This window comes from Callospermophilus lateralis, chromosome 10, assembly GCF_048772815.1.
Source record: "Callospermophilus lateralis isolate mCalLat2 chromosome 10, mCalLat2.hap1, whole genome shotgun sequence".
Lineage (NCBI taxonomy): Eukaryota > Metazoa > Chordata > Mammalia > Rodentia > Sciuridae > Callospermophilus > Callospermophilus lateralis.
The window spans coordinates 12,058,402-12,073,612 of NC_135314.1; the positions used below are offsets into that span (position 1 = coordinate 12,058,402).

General features: G+C 39.9%; 1 protein-coding gene across 1 annotated transcript; it reads right to left on the reverse strand.

Annotated features, from left to right (window-relative positions):
* Positions 1–613: 613 nt before the first annotated feature.
* On the reverse strand, positions 614–8,437 carry Sod1 (superoxide dismutase 1). Its single transcript, XM_076867512.1, has 5 exons — positions 8,269–8,437; positions 4,452–4,542; positions 2,754–2,823; positions 1,877–1,994; positions 614–826 (listed from the first exon to the last, which is right to left on the reverse strand). The coding sequence occupies exons 1-5, from the start codon at positions 8,338–8,340 to the stop codon at positions 719–721; spliced, it is 459 nt and encodes a 152-aa protein (XP_076723627.1). The 5' UTR covers positions 8,341–8,437; the 3' UTR covers positions 614–718.
* Between the last annotated feature and the right edge of the window lie 6,774 nt (positions 8,438–15,211).

A 15,211-nucleotide genomic window follows, 5' to 3' on the forward strand; every position in this document is an offset into this window, starting at 1 on the left:
AACTTCCACTTTGTAAAGTTAAATCATTCTGACAGGTAGGTCAATTAATCTTAGCTAACTAGGTGTAATTAGCCTTTTACAAGTCACTAAAAATTATGAAAGGGCTTTCTTAAACCATACTACATGCTTTTGAAAATAAACTTAGGTTAATTTATGAATCAAAATGCTAAGTCACTAAGCAGGGAAATTCCCCTAAAGCTGACAAGGACAAATTTGTGTTACCATAGCTAAAAAGAGAGCTGCTAAAATTTTTACATTTTGATGCCCCCTCTCAAAACGTTTTGAAAGTGCTATGAAATCATTAGTATTACTACATCTGTCCAATTCATGTTCTATGTATAAAAGAGTATCAGAGCTTAATTTAGAATTTTTGATTTGGATACTTTAATAGGCTCAAAATAAATGTCATCCTTACATAGGGTGTTTATTCACAAGCTTGAATGAGAATTGAAGAAACTCCGTGAGTTTAATACCCACATGTGATAAGTGGTAAAATACGGAGATTGTTAAAACATTTTAATTGAATGAATTTTATAAAACTATACAATATTTCCAAGTAATTGTAAATCATTCTCATTACAACACTTAAAGCAATTAAAAAGAAGTCACACAATTACACTTTTAAGATTACAATGTTTAATGTTTATCAAGTTAAATTTCTACAGCTAGCAGGATAACAGATGAGTTACTGGGACTCAGACAACATGGAAGGGAATGTTTACTGCGCGATCCCAATTACACCACAAGCCAGACGACTTCCAGCATTTCCTGTCTTTGTACTTTCTTCATTTCCACCTTTGCCCAAGTCATCTGGTTTTTCATGGACCTTTAAAAAAAATTTAAGAACATTTAACTTTGGGCTATCAAGTAATATAGAATCTCTTCCCAACAATGCTCTAAAAGACTTCTAAAAATCATTTAATATTAGAAAACAACATGTTAAAATAATCCAACTATCAAAAAAAAAACACCAAAACTAACATTTATGCTAGGAGTTTCAAAGTAGAAACTACTAAAAAGTTTTCTCTTGCTGGGCAAAGACCAGCTGGTGCAAAGACCTAGTGTTTCTCTTGCTGGTGCAAAGACCTAGTGTTTACCTTTAAACACTAGGTAAGTGTTGCTATCTCTAAAAGAAATACTGAAAACCCAAATGCCACATGGTCTTCATTCTCCATGAAAAAACAGTAACTTTAGTTATAGTAAACCTACCAAAAATTTTATGCCTAATGAACTGTAGAAAGAATAATAAATAAGAAAGAATCCTAAAACTATTTAGCAATGGTATTTTAAATTTTGTACATTAAATGATTTTTCTGCTTCACCAATAGGGCTGAAGAAAATTCTAAGGATAAAGGGTCCAGTGAAAGGAAGTGCCTACTGAATGTTAACTGCCCTGACGGGGCAAGAGAGCCTTTCCTACCAGGTGGCGTGCATGAAGCAGATGCAGCTTCCAGGGTAACTTGGGAGGACCGCTCCATATGGCAGCCTACACACTTGACTCATTATGAATACTCAAGTCCATCCCAGATTTTAGATTCAACAAAATACTCTATTTACCTACAAGGGGAAACAATCATGGCAATAAAATATGGCTGCTTTAAAACTAAAAACTACTATCTCCCCAATTTGATCTGATATAGCCAAATATAACCTGTTTTTTACTGCACCTTAGCAGACAGTGTTCTTAACTGACCTAGATACATTAATTCGTCTTCACTGTAGACAATTGAATAAAATACTTTTCCTAATCTGAACTAAAAGTACAATTTATGTGAATATTTAAAAACCAAGACTAACCACTGAGAAAATGGTGAAAAGATACATGACTGTATGTTAGAAAAAATCCTATGCATATCCTTTTTATATGAAAACTTACCACCATTGTGCGGCCAATGATGGAATGCTCTCCTGAGAGTGAGATCAGAGAATCTTCAATGGACACATTGGCCACACCATCTTTGTCAGCAATCACATTGCCCAGGTCTCCGACGTGCCTGGCATTGAAAAATTATCAGATGGATTAGCACTGATTTTCACTTAACATCAGAGGATTCATGTACTAAATTAAAACATGACTGAGTCAAATATATAAGGCAGACTAAGAGGTATGTATCAAAAAAGATCACTTTTCCAGATTGACAAAATTCTGAAAACATAAATTTAAAAACAAGCTGAGAAGGAGTCCTGGGATGGGGGCAACCTCTAATTTCAGAGATAAAGTACCACATAGTAAACTCAGCTACTGAGTTATCCCTCTCAGTTAATGGAACAATTAAGAAAGCTAGGCCCCTAGGCCTTCTGTTATAAAAATAAATTAATCTTGTCCTTAAACTTAATACTCTGAAAGGTCTTCAGAAGACACACACATACAAATGGGGGTCTCAGCTAGTTTCCAGCATGACATTTTTATCTACAGAAGCTTCCTAGGTTCACACTGATGCTTTTCCTTTTCTAGTGGTCAACAATACTGTTATTCTTGACATTTTCTGTATTAGTTCCCTTTGGCACTTGTATTAGTTCTATATTCAATAAATGCTACAAAACCTAATTGTTTTAAGTGTTCCCATTTGTCACCGCCTTAGCCCAGGTAATAAGCCATTTCAGCATAAGGGGTGGGGAAGCTATGTGGAAGACAACAAATTCAAAAGCACAGGGGACAACACTCAATCATCTTGGTTTTGCAAGCGGTGCACACTATCAACTCCATAAAACATCACAATTACTTTAGAGGAGCTCAGCATCTTGCAGCTCACCTTTCTTCATCTGTTGGCCCACCATGTTTTTTGGATTGAGGATTAAAGTGAGGACCTGCACTTGTACAGCCTATTTATAAAAGAAAAAAAAGGGGGGGGATCAGCTAATTTATCAATCAAAATTCCAAAATAAATTCTAAAAAGAAAATGATCATTGCCAAAACTTCCGATAGAGAAAGCACTGGTCTGCGTCATGATATCTGGGATAATAAAAACAGGAAGCAACAGCTTGGTATGAACACAATGGACTGGGATTCTAACTACTGACACTAGTCAAATTAATATCCTTCTCTGGGTGTTGGCTTCTTCACAATGAAATGGTAGGCCAGACAACTTCAACAGGTCTTCCAGGAGTTAAAATCTCATGTTTATGATCCTAGTTTTAAGAAGGTAGCATGTCTAATTCCAAAAAACTTATCTCTTAAGCAACATATATCAAAGGCTCTCCTGGTTTGTCTGAGGCTTTTACCTGGAATAGGCAGAATATTAAATAGCACCTTTGTGCCACACCCAGATGTGGCATTCCTGTGCACCAGAGATGTCATTCACAAAGAACACTGCCATGACAGCCCAGGAGGTCCTTTCATGATAGGCTTTCTCTATTCAACAACCAAAGGAAAGCTTCCATTGTTTATAGCTTCTACCGAGGCAGGCCCCAGGGAGTACCACACAGAAGAAGACAGCAGGTACCGGGAAGTAGTTTACCAAGTCAAAGCTACACAACGGAACACTTCCCAAACCAGAGGTAGAAGCAAGTTGGGAATTTTAGTCATTACTGAAACAAGTAAAATCTGGTCACTAAAATAACTATTTGGAAACAAACCATGGTACATTAAAAACAAGTTCCAGCAAAATCAATCAAGTACTCATCCCAAATCTATAAACATGATTGAAGTTCAGATTATAACCCAAATATGGCAAATGATCACCAAATGCAATTTAATCTGTAATCTTTCATTAATTTGCTCCTAATCCCAAATTAAGAAAATGAAACTCATTCCAAAGCACCAGATCTACATACTATCTTGAGTTTGTAATCATGTCCCAACAGGGATCTCAAGTTGGGTGTGAAGCTGTTCCAGGGGGTAATGCAAACAAACCAGGTGCTGTGCAGGAAGCTCCCATCCCAGCTCACAAACACCTGAGATCATTACCCAATACAAGAAAGGAGCTTTTACTTGTTTCCTATTGTGTTCTTTTTTTTTTTTTAAATTTAAATTTATTTTATTTATTTATTTATTTTTAGAGAATTTTAATATTTATTTGTTAGTTTTCGGCAGACACAACATACAGACAAAGATGTGTCCTTAAAAAATACAAGATAAGGCCAGGGGCAGTGCTCCGGAGGCTGAGACAGAAGGGTCAAAGCCGGCCTTGGCAAAAGCAAGGGACTAAGCAACTCAGTGAGACCCTGTCTCTAAATAAAATACAAAATAGGGCTGGGGAGGTGGCTCAGGGTTCAAGTGCCCCTGAGTTCAATCCCCAGGACGTACACCCCCCCCCCCGCCGTAAAAAGCACAAACTCCACAAAATCATAAACTTTTGTGGCTAATTTCCTTAAGGCTGGCCTTAATAATAATTTTATTTTAACTTGACCTTCAAAAAAAAGTTGAAGGTTTTTACCAGTGAGGGATTACTCAGTCCTATTTGCCTTCCTAGCTTGAAAAGGTATGGTCAGTGGAGCACTGCAAAACTTACCTTGTGTGTTATCTCCAAACTGATGGACATGGAATCCGTGCTGGCCTTCAGCCAATCCTGTAATGCGTCCCGATACCACAACTTTATTTGCCTTTATTCAAAGAAAAGTGCATTAAATTTGAGAATACAAGTACTTTTGAACAAAGAAAACAGTTGACTTACCTTTATTAACACAGTAAAGTGATAAAGACAGACTCCCACTACTTCCCAGCCAGTGAGAACCTCCTTGTTCTAACATTGCTGCTTAGGATTAAGTAACATATAAAAAGCACATTACAGAGCAGCATAACACAGCAGGAAGGTAGTAAGCACATAAATGTCAAATGTGTGTAATGCACTTTGTAGGGTGTGACTCTTGCAATGAATATGTAAATATGACTAAGTACTTCTTCAGTAAATGCTTCTGAACAGGTTGTATTTGTACACAGTGAATACACAGGTAATGACATAGCCAACCTTTTTTCTCTTGCAGTGCTGGGGATCAAGCCCAGAGCTACATCCTCAGTCCCATATCAAACTTTATGAACCCAACACAGTGTGTGATGGTGCACACCCATAATCCCAGCAGTTAGGAGGCTGAAGCAGGAGGATCAAAGGTTCAAGGGCAGCCTCAGTAATTTATCAAAATAAAAAGGGCTGGGGGAGTAGTGGTAGTGGTAGACCACCGCTGGGTTCAATCTCAACTACCATACATGAAAAAATTAATAATCTAAAAAGAGAACCTCAAATCATACACTCATTATTGGCCCTTTGCTCTTTCTTCATGCAGATACTCTTCCTTGGGGCAAACTGTTGGGTATTTAAAAAAAACAAAACAAAACACCCAGTAATATCCAACTTGCTACCCCAGGACTCATTCTCTACTCTAAGTTCACTTAGTAGTCAGACAATATCCTACCCTGAGAGAACATACTCTTTTTTTTTTAAGTCTTTTTTAGGCACTGAAATCTAGAAACCTTCCACACTAACAAAAAGAAAGGACAATAAAATCACTAAAGTAGTTGGGCTAGGCATGGCCTATGCAATACCAGTAATTCAGGAGGCTGAGGCAAGAGGATTGCAAGTTGAAGGTCAGACTCCGAAATTTAGTGAAACCTTAAGCAACTTAATGAGACCCTGTCTCAAAACATAAAAGATTTTAAAGGGGCAGAGGATGTAGCCTAGTAGTAAAGCAGTCAAGTCCAATCCCCAATACCAAAAACAAAAACAAAAAAAGCAAACCACTGAACTAAGCAGAAAAAAACAAAGTAGTATGACATGCCATTCAGGCAGTCATACCAGGTAATGGTACTGCATCTAGAAATTAAGGACATTATTGTCATAGCTCAGGTCAAGAACTGAAATAAAACATAAGACAGGAACTACATCACACTGTAATACATATGCTAGTATCTTTGTTTTTAGCTTAGTTTGTTGTTGTTTATTTGTTTTAATAACCAGGATCAATTAGTTCTCCTCCCCATACATTTCATAGATACCTGCACATACTACCACTACTGTTCTCTCTGTAAAAGACTAAATATCTACTTAGAAGACTAAATATCTACTAAATATAACTCATGTATTAAATAATATTTTCATAGTGTAATTACAAATTATAAAATATAATTGATAATTATATAACATTGTTATAATGTAATTATAAATTACAATTTTTTTCTCTAGTTCGGAATCTTGTTTAATTTTCCATCTGAAAACACAGCTCAAAGAAAGCATTCATACAATAGCAATTCATACAATTGCCCTTTTTAGTTCTGAAAATAGGAATTATGATTCCTCTATGTACAACCTTTAATTCTAGATAAAATCCAATGTGAACACTTCCTCACCCTGAAACAGAGAATCACCCAGGCAAAAAGGGCAGGTTCTTTCAAACCCCAACCTACACATGGGCAATGCATACAGAACAAGTAAGTAGTTCTTCAGAAGTAGCTGTACAGTTACACCCTAAGGGACAGGTACCACTGTGCGTAACACTGACATGGGAAGCAAAAATGAATATAAACTGCCCCAGTCCAGTGTTGTCTTGGGTTAATGAAAGCTCAGTATGAGCACATCTCCAAAAATTTCAAGGTAAGAGTAGGAAGGCAAACTTCTGATTTTTAAAATGGGCAACTAAACCAAAATTTTAAATTTGAAAAAGGCCAGACCAGTTTAAGCCAAATTATTACATCTGCCAATCTGTTGAGCTGTAATGCTTAACTAACCAAGGGTCTTTATCAAGTACAAAGGGCACCACCAATAGGAAGTTTGGAGTTTAACTAAACAATGTGATCAAGACAGGTGGAAAACCAACAGGAAACTGAGTTTGGGGGTCTTCACATTTTCCAATGGCTAGAGGGAAAGGATCCCTCAAGAGGCTTCCTAGGATTCTCCAGCAGTGGTGAATTACAAGGTGAGGAGAAAAGGGAGACAAAACCAAATCTGACAAATGAAACACAGCCAAATGGAGTCAAATACCAAAGAATCTTTTTCAGAAAAGGTGGAGACCAAAATACTCAAATACCAGGTTCTCCCTAGCATACACTACTTTGCATACACTTCTATTCCTGCCCACTCACATTTCTGTGAACCATTTTGAGGATTAAATCTCATTCATATATTAAATCTTGTCTCATGATTAAGCCAAGCACAACAAAACCTTTGGTTGGTAACATTACTATGGTCTGGCCACAGTCTTATCACAAGTTATCTTTCTTGCAGAACATATTTTGCAAACATTATTGGCAATGAATATTTCCGAAAATGTTTATTTTACAAAATTTGTTCATAAATTTATCTTTGAGAGCTCCCACCTTTAAAAAAAAAAAAAAAAACTGTCTGCCATTTGGGCAACCTGGCTGCTAGTAGAGCAGTGAATTTGGTTTAAGGAATGCTCTAAAACCTCTTATTAAGTGCCAATTTCATGTAATGTAAACTCCAAGTCTCTTACCCCACCCAATATTCTTAAACAACTGTTCTCAAGGATAGGTGCACATTAAAATCATTTGGAAACTAAAAAAAAAGCAATGCACGAGACAGATTTTTATATTCTTGATCGGGGATTGGGCCTTTGGTATCTTTATTTCCTAAAAGCTCCCCAAATTAATCTACTGTGCAACCAGAATTGATCATCGTTGCCCTGGAAAATTCCCAGTTAAATCTCTGGCCATCTTCTTGTCCTTGTGGCCCGACCACGACCAAGAGACGGGCCAGCACCATCCTGCAAAGTACCACTTCCGTTCTCTGTTGAGTATTCTTGTTTTTCATTATAAAAATAAAAAAATTAATCTTAGCTCGAAAGCTGTTAAAGACTGCGGACCTCAATTCGCAGAATCCCAATCTAGCGCACTGAAGTCGGGAAGGCAGCCCCAAGGAGATAACGCATGCGACAATACTCGGGAAGGCCCTGCTGCCCCGGAAATCGGACTGCGCCAGTGTGTCCAAGAAACCCACGCGAGCAGGAAAAAGACCGCTCAGGGAAGGGCCAGCGCCACTTCACAGACGACCAGCCCCCACCCTGGCCTCCAGACGGCCGCTAGTGGAGGCCGAGGCCCCGCGAGCAACCCGCCTCGCCGGCCCGCGGCTATCTGCACCAGCCCGGCAGGCACTGCCACTCTCCGCCCGCACCCCCGCCCAGACCGCCCGCGGCTACACGCCGTGACTCAGCACTTAGCGGACGCACGCGGACGCCAGTGCGGGTGCCAAGGTCCCAGGCGGCGCGGACCTCTGGGCCGGGGGCGTGGCGATGGCGGCCCGACCCGGCCCGCTCCCAACACAGGTGCACGGGCTGGCGGGCGAGCAGGGCCTCGCCGCGGACCTACGCCCCGGGCCTTGCCTTCTGCTCGAAGTGGATGGTGCCCTGAACCGGGCCGTCGCCCTTCAGCACGCATACGGCCTTCGTTGCCATAACTCGCTGGAGAGTGCCAGTCCGATTCCAAGCGCGGCTAACGGAGGTACGAGCTACGAAGCGGGAGACGCCGGCTCAAACCGGAGTGGAACCTTCGCGGCTACTTTATAGGCCGGAGTCCTCAAGGCCCGCCCACATTCTATCCCGGAACCAATCGCCGGCCGCGAGATCTGCCTGCCCCCTACGGCGGCTTTAGAACGCGAGTGGCCATAAATGCTAGGGGGCGGGGCCGAGGGCCGCGCGGGGAACCGTCCTCCGCGCAGCACCCGCTCGGGCCGCGGTTTGAAAAGTCCTGAAACCCGAAATCGGGGGAAAACGGCCTCTCCCTTCCGAAAGATGTGAAATAGTTCTCCCTGGAAAACTGCAGCTGCTTCGTCTAGACATGTTGTTAGTTATGAGTGACTGTGATCATAATATCTCGTTTGCTGTTTAGAAATTGGAATGTTCCAAAATGGATGTTTGTTTGTTTGTTTGTAGTTTTCATTTTTTTATTCACAGTGCTTTTGGCTTTGTGGTGTTGTGTATGAAGTCGATATTCCTCAATCCCTGGCTTCACCTTTTCATCTTTACAATTTTCTTACTCCTTGCCCCATACTGTTACTTGTTTGGCTTCATATTTGTGTCTGGCCAGGCCAAAATCCTAAAGATGTCAAAATGGCAACTGGTTGGCTTCTAGGAATCTGTGTTTTTTGTCTGATTCTAACTAAGGACACACGCTCAAGGAGAAGGTTAGAATGTTTCAATAATTTATAATATGTTCATACAATAGGAGAGAGAAATATTACCCAATCTTTCAAGGAAAATATATTTTAAAAAATAAAACAATGAAATGAGCAAACAATACTTCTATTTTTAAAGATCAACATATGTTTACTTGTGAGCTCAGATTTAGAAAGATATAGAGGAGACTTGGATACCTTTACAGTGCAAGATAAACTTTCACTAATGTTCTCTTACAATTGTTTTTACAGTGAACATGAATCTGTCTGTAATGGTATGGCTTAAATTTTCTCAGAATAAGAATTTCCCCCATCTTAACCCATACGTTTGTTGGGAAAATAGTTTGATAATGCATTGGGTGGAGGAGAGTGTTCCTGCTTCATTCAATAGTGTGTCTCTGAATAAAAAATGATGGCTGAACTATTTTCTATGGAAGGGTAAGGTTCCTTATCCTGAAAGCCACTGTTAGTTCACCTAAAGGAATTGCTAAACTTCAGATGGCTGATTTGTGATTCAGAAATTTTGGGGTGAAAACTAAGAATTCTGAGTTCATGACTTGTTCTCTTGATGCCTAGAGAGACGCAAGCCGGAGACAAGAGCTGGAAGAAAGGACCAAAGGGACCCAGATTGGGAGCAAGAAGAGACCCACATGGGGAAGACTGAAAAATGCCCACTGGAATTTCTGTTTTGTTTGCTTTGTGGGATTTGAATCCTCTCCATCTCCTCAAAGGCTCATCAATACAATCTGCATTACCCCCAAAGCTCAGAAAACAGAATTTAGTTTTGAAGATGCACTTATCTTGGAAACTGTTTATTTAGGCCCTTGAAATCTAATGCATCTGCTGTCAGAGACACACAATTCATATTTGTCATCCTCTAGAAAGTGTGACTTACTAGTATTCACCAGATGAACTTGCATATGCTAAACAGTTACATAAATGCCAGTGCTGGCCAAAGGGCCTTTGCCCAAGGCCGAAGTTTCTTTGCCTTCCAGGAAGTAAGGGAGGTAGATTGCAGGTCATTGTAAACTTGCCAAGAAAGCAAACCAAGGATACAAGGTGCCGCTTTGGGACAATAAGTTGCAGCTGTTTTGAGATATTCAAATGAAGCCTAGGCAACCCCTTGTTTGGCTCCATGGAAGGGTTTTGGGTTCTGCAGGATCTACTCTCACACCTGGGCAAGGGAGTCCCTGGTCAAGACCCCCGCTCTAGAAGACCCTGTTCTGTCAATCTTCAGGCAACATCTTCTATGAATCTGTGAAGCCAGAAAGTGCCTCCACCCAGAACCTCACCTCCCTTTCTAAAGTGGAATTAAGGAATTGTAACTCTGTGGCATTTAACAGTATTCATGTCCTCCTTCAGCAGGTTATCTAATCTTGGCACTGTTGACATTCCTTACCGTGGAAACTTTCCTGCACACTATAGGATGTTTAGTAGCATCCCTGGGTCCTATTCACTAGGTACTAGTAGTAGTACTCTCCCCACCCCCTTGGCTATGACAACCCAAAATTTCTCCAAACATTGCCAAATCCCCCTCCCATTGAGAACCGCTGTTCTAGAACACCAGTCAAGTACCCAAGGCCCTAGAATTCCCTGACCCAGTATCCTTGATTTTGTTTCCAGGGTCTGAACAGGCCAAGAAGAACTTGTGAGCTCAGAAATATTTAGAAAGATATAGAGGAGACTTGGATACCTGTGCTACCAGGTCTGCAGGCTGCCACTGTCATCTTCCTACACAGAACTCAAAGTCCAAGAATTCCAAATCTGAACTTGCCTGCTAGGTTCAGATTTGTTGAGACAGAAAGACAGGATATGTTTTATTTGTTTTATTAGCTGTGTTATTTTGATTTATGATATCTAAATATTTACCATATCTTATGAGGTCCTCTATTTCTTGTCTTAGTCCTGCAAATATCAGGGCAGGACTATTCCTTCCAACCTTGACTTTAGGGTGCTCCTGTCCCATCATGTCGTCATGGACCTCATGTTTTTCAAACTGGATCATGCTTGGAGGACTCAGACACGTCATTTTGAAAAGTTCACTCTTGCACAGGCCACTTTCACTGAGAGTCATGATGTCTGAGAAGTCCACAGAATCCGAAAACAGCTTAGCTCCCCTAAAACCTAGAACATGATTTGAATCTGACAGAATGTGTCCCTTGAATGAGGGGAGACTAATTCTGTGGAGAGTGAGAAGTCGGTGCAGGTACCTCAGATCAGATTGTAGCTTGTATTGCAGTAACTGAGCAGCTTTTAATGTGTCATTCTGGCATTCCTGAGAATGAAGCCATATGGGGGACCTCTGTGATTAAGAGACAAACAAAAGGTAGAACAGAAATTCAGTCTTGGATTGACATCCTTATCCTCTGCTTTCTTTCACAGGACTCCTTTTCCATCTTCCCCTTTATCTCATCTCTCTCTTTCCCACACTTATTTTTTAAATGATTCTGTCACGTAAGGCAACTCCACTTTTCACCTTTTTCATTCTCAGTAAATAAGTATTTTCTGTAAATCTGCATATCACACATCACAAATTGTCAACAGGCCTTTGCTCCAAGGCCCTCCCAGACATCAGAGTTCTCTTATGAATTGTAGAAAAAATGTCAGAACTAGGTGACACCCGAAGGAAACAGTGCAATGAGTTGTTTTTCAATTCAAGAAGCAAATGTACTAATAACCAGAGAGCAAATTAGAAAGACTTAAGAATGGTATTAGCCAGTCCTACCTGCATGTATTTAGTGTAATTAAATAGCAAAAACAAAAGTTGTTACCAAAATGAAATGGTGCATGATTACACAGAGAATCATGAAGTATCTGATGCATTTTAAAAACTGGAGAGGGAAAAATATAAAAATTAATTTAGATTGTTATTAATGAGCAGGAGTAAACGGCCTGGGATCAGGAGTCTGCAAACTCTATAATCAAGAGGTAACTGGATACTGAAGCATCTTAGCAATGACACATGTCATAGGCTATCTGTTTAATAGCTCCACCCTGGTTGCTAACCCAACTATGCCCCTCTATATAAGCTTGGATCATTCTCTCTAGACCTCAGCTGTAAATCAGAGGTAACTGGGTGAGATGCAGTACTTGTCAACCCTGGTTGCACAGTAGAATTAACACAGGAGATTTAAAAGCAAAAAATAAAAACATTGAGCTTAGGCCCCACTACCTTAAAATCTTAAAATTATGTATATTTATATTGTAAATGCACTTTACATTGCCATAAGATTAATAAGAAACTACCAATGGTTGTCAGTGGAACGAGGCTTGTTACTTTTCATCACATAAGAAAAATAAGCCTTTATTGGTTAAACAATTGGTTCCAGTCACACACCATCAGAAGCAATTGCTAGGGCAGCTCAGTGGTAGAGCACTTGCCTGCATGTGCTAGGCCCTGGGTTCAATCCTGAGTACTGCAAAAAAAAAAAAGTGGAAATTTTGAGAATCAAAAGCAATTGTGTATGGACAGACAAGAAGCCAGCAAAGACGGTTTCAGCAATTTGTGAGAGGTCCACTCCATATCGGAGTGGATGGACTGAAGTGGGTGGTGTGAGACTGCAGGCCGAGAGGCCATTTGGGAGATATGTTAGGGGGCTGGCTGACCTAAGGCCATTACTGGAAGAGAGGAGAGAGAGGATGAAAATGGAACCTCAAACTCCAGCAACTCGTACATGTGCAAGGTGAAGGGGAGGGGAGGCCAGGCAGCCCCCAGGTTTCTGCCCTAGGTGACAAGGGATTTGGTGGTGCTATTAACCAAGGAAAGCAGGTTTGGGACAAAGCTTAATTTAGGAGCTGGGCCGGGTGGCACACTCCTGTAACCTCAGCGACTCAAGAGGCTAAGGCAGCAAGATTGAAAGTTCAGGGCCAGCCTCAGCAATTTCGCATGGCCCTAAGCAACTCACTGAGACCCTGTCTCAGAATGAAAAAAAACTTTAAAAAGGACCAGGATGCAATGTAGTTCAGTGGTAGAGCACCCCTATATTCAATCCCCAGTACCAAAAAAAAAAGCTTAAACTTAACGTGTATGCTATTGAGATTTCTAAATAAAATGTATTATCCAGTCCCTTTAGGGGATACAATTTTTCCACAATCCTCTACCACACTGAGTGAGTAGGAGCCAGCTAAGACTTAGATTTGCCACTGATATTATCTCAAGTTTGTCTGGTTCAAACTCTCTCTTTAAAATAAAAAATATATATATTTGTTTGTTCTTTTTAGTTATTGTGGCAGAAGAATGCATTTTGACATATTATACACACATGGAGTATTACTTCCCATTTTCATAGTTGTACATGATGTGGAGTTTTACTGGTCGTGTATTTATATATGAACATAGGAAAGTTATGTCCAATTCATTCTACTGTCTTTCCTATTCTCATTGCCTAATCCAAAGATGTCTACCTGCCCCCCCCATTATTGTGTTAGCATCTGCATATCAGAGAGAACATTCAGCCTTTGGTTTGGGGGGACTGGCTTATTTCACTTAGCATGATAGTCTCCAGTTCCATCTATTTACCAACAATTGCTATAATTTCATTCTTCTTTGTGGTTAAGTAATATTCCATTGTATATATATGCCACATTTTACTTATCCATTCATCTATTGAAAGGCACCTAGGTTGGTTCCATAGCTCAGATATTTTGAATTGTGCTGCTATAAACACTGATGTGGCTGTGTCATTATATTAAACTGTCTTTTTAGAATAGTGATTCACCGACATTAATACACATTAGAATCCTTCTGGAAGGCTTATTAAAACACAACTTGTGCTTAACATCACTAATCATCAGGGAGATTCACATCAAAACCACAGTGAAATATCATCTCACACCTGTTGGGATGGCCTTTCTCAAAGCTAAGAGGTAATAAGTGCAGGTGAGGATGTAGGAAAACAGGGACATGTGTACACTGCTGGCAGGAAGGGAAATTCATACAGCCATTATTGAGAACAGCACAGAAGTTCCTCAGCAGACTTATCATATGACCCAGCAATCCCCGTTTGAGTATATCCCCAAAGGAAATGAAATCAGCATCTTGTAGAGATATCTGTGCTTCTATGTTCTCTTTAGCACTATTCACAATAGCCAAGAAATGGATGCAACCTAAGAATCCATTAAGGGATTAATGGATAAAATATTTATGATTGCATATACGTGAATGTGTGCCCACATGCATGTGTGCCCATGCACACACCACTAGAATATTTCTAGAAATATTTCTTCTAGATTATTTCTTCTAGAATATTTCTTCTCAGCCTTAGGAAAAAGGAGATACTGCCATTTGGGACACTCTGGATATTATGCAGAAATGCAATAATCCAAAACAAAAATACAAATCCTGCATGACCTAAAAGAAGGATAGAAGATATGGGGATAGGAAGAAAGGAGACATGCCTGATAACACCAAAGTAGCTGTAATCTAAGTCTGGAGTCAAAGTCTGCTTTCACATGGATTAAAGTCCAGATTTAAAGGTCACTTTCACATATTTTGTGAAACATAATTACAAACAGCATCATTCAATCAATTATTAGACCTTATCTGCTGGCCCATAATAATTTTTAAAAAGCAAGTCTGAGAGTGCCTTTGCTCAACAGGTAGATATTCTCGGGGTTTGTATTTTTACATCTGATTACTGTGTCTATATGTCATACTCTCAGTCAAACCTTCAGTGTGACTCCTATGTAAGTACTATTTAAATTCACAAAGCAGAATAATAAAAAATCCTCTGGTGGGGAAATTATTAGGACTTTTTCATCAAAAACAAAGAAGGAAAGAAAATGACTCCTAGTAGGGAATCGTTAACACGTCTGTCATCAACACAAAGCAGAACTAAAAGCACCCCTTTAAATCATGTGCCTGTGCTGGAGATTTTACCTGTGTAAATGTACCATTTTGACCTGTCCCTAAATTCCTTTCTGTAATGACATCAAGAATGTGCAGGACCTCAGTTGCAGTTGAGGTTCACTTCCTTATTGGGGGACCTCCTCAGGACCCTTGTCCCAGAGACAATCTCACTTATATGTGTAATCTTAAAAAAAAAAAAGTTAAATACATACAAGGTATACCAGGAAATGGGGACATGTAGGTCAAAGGGCACATATGTACTTGGAATGTAGGATGAATGAGTCTAGAGATCTAATGTACAACA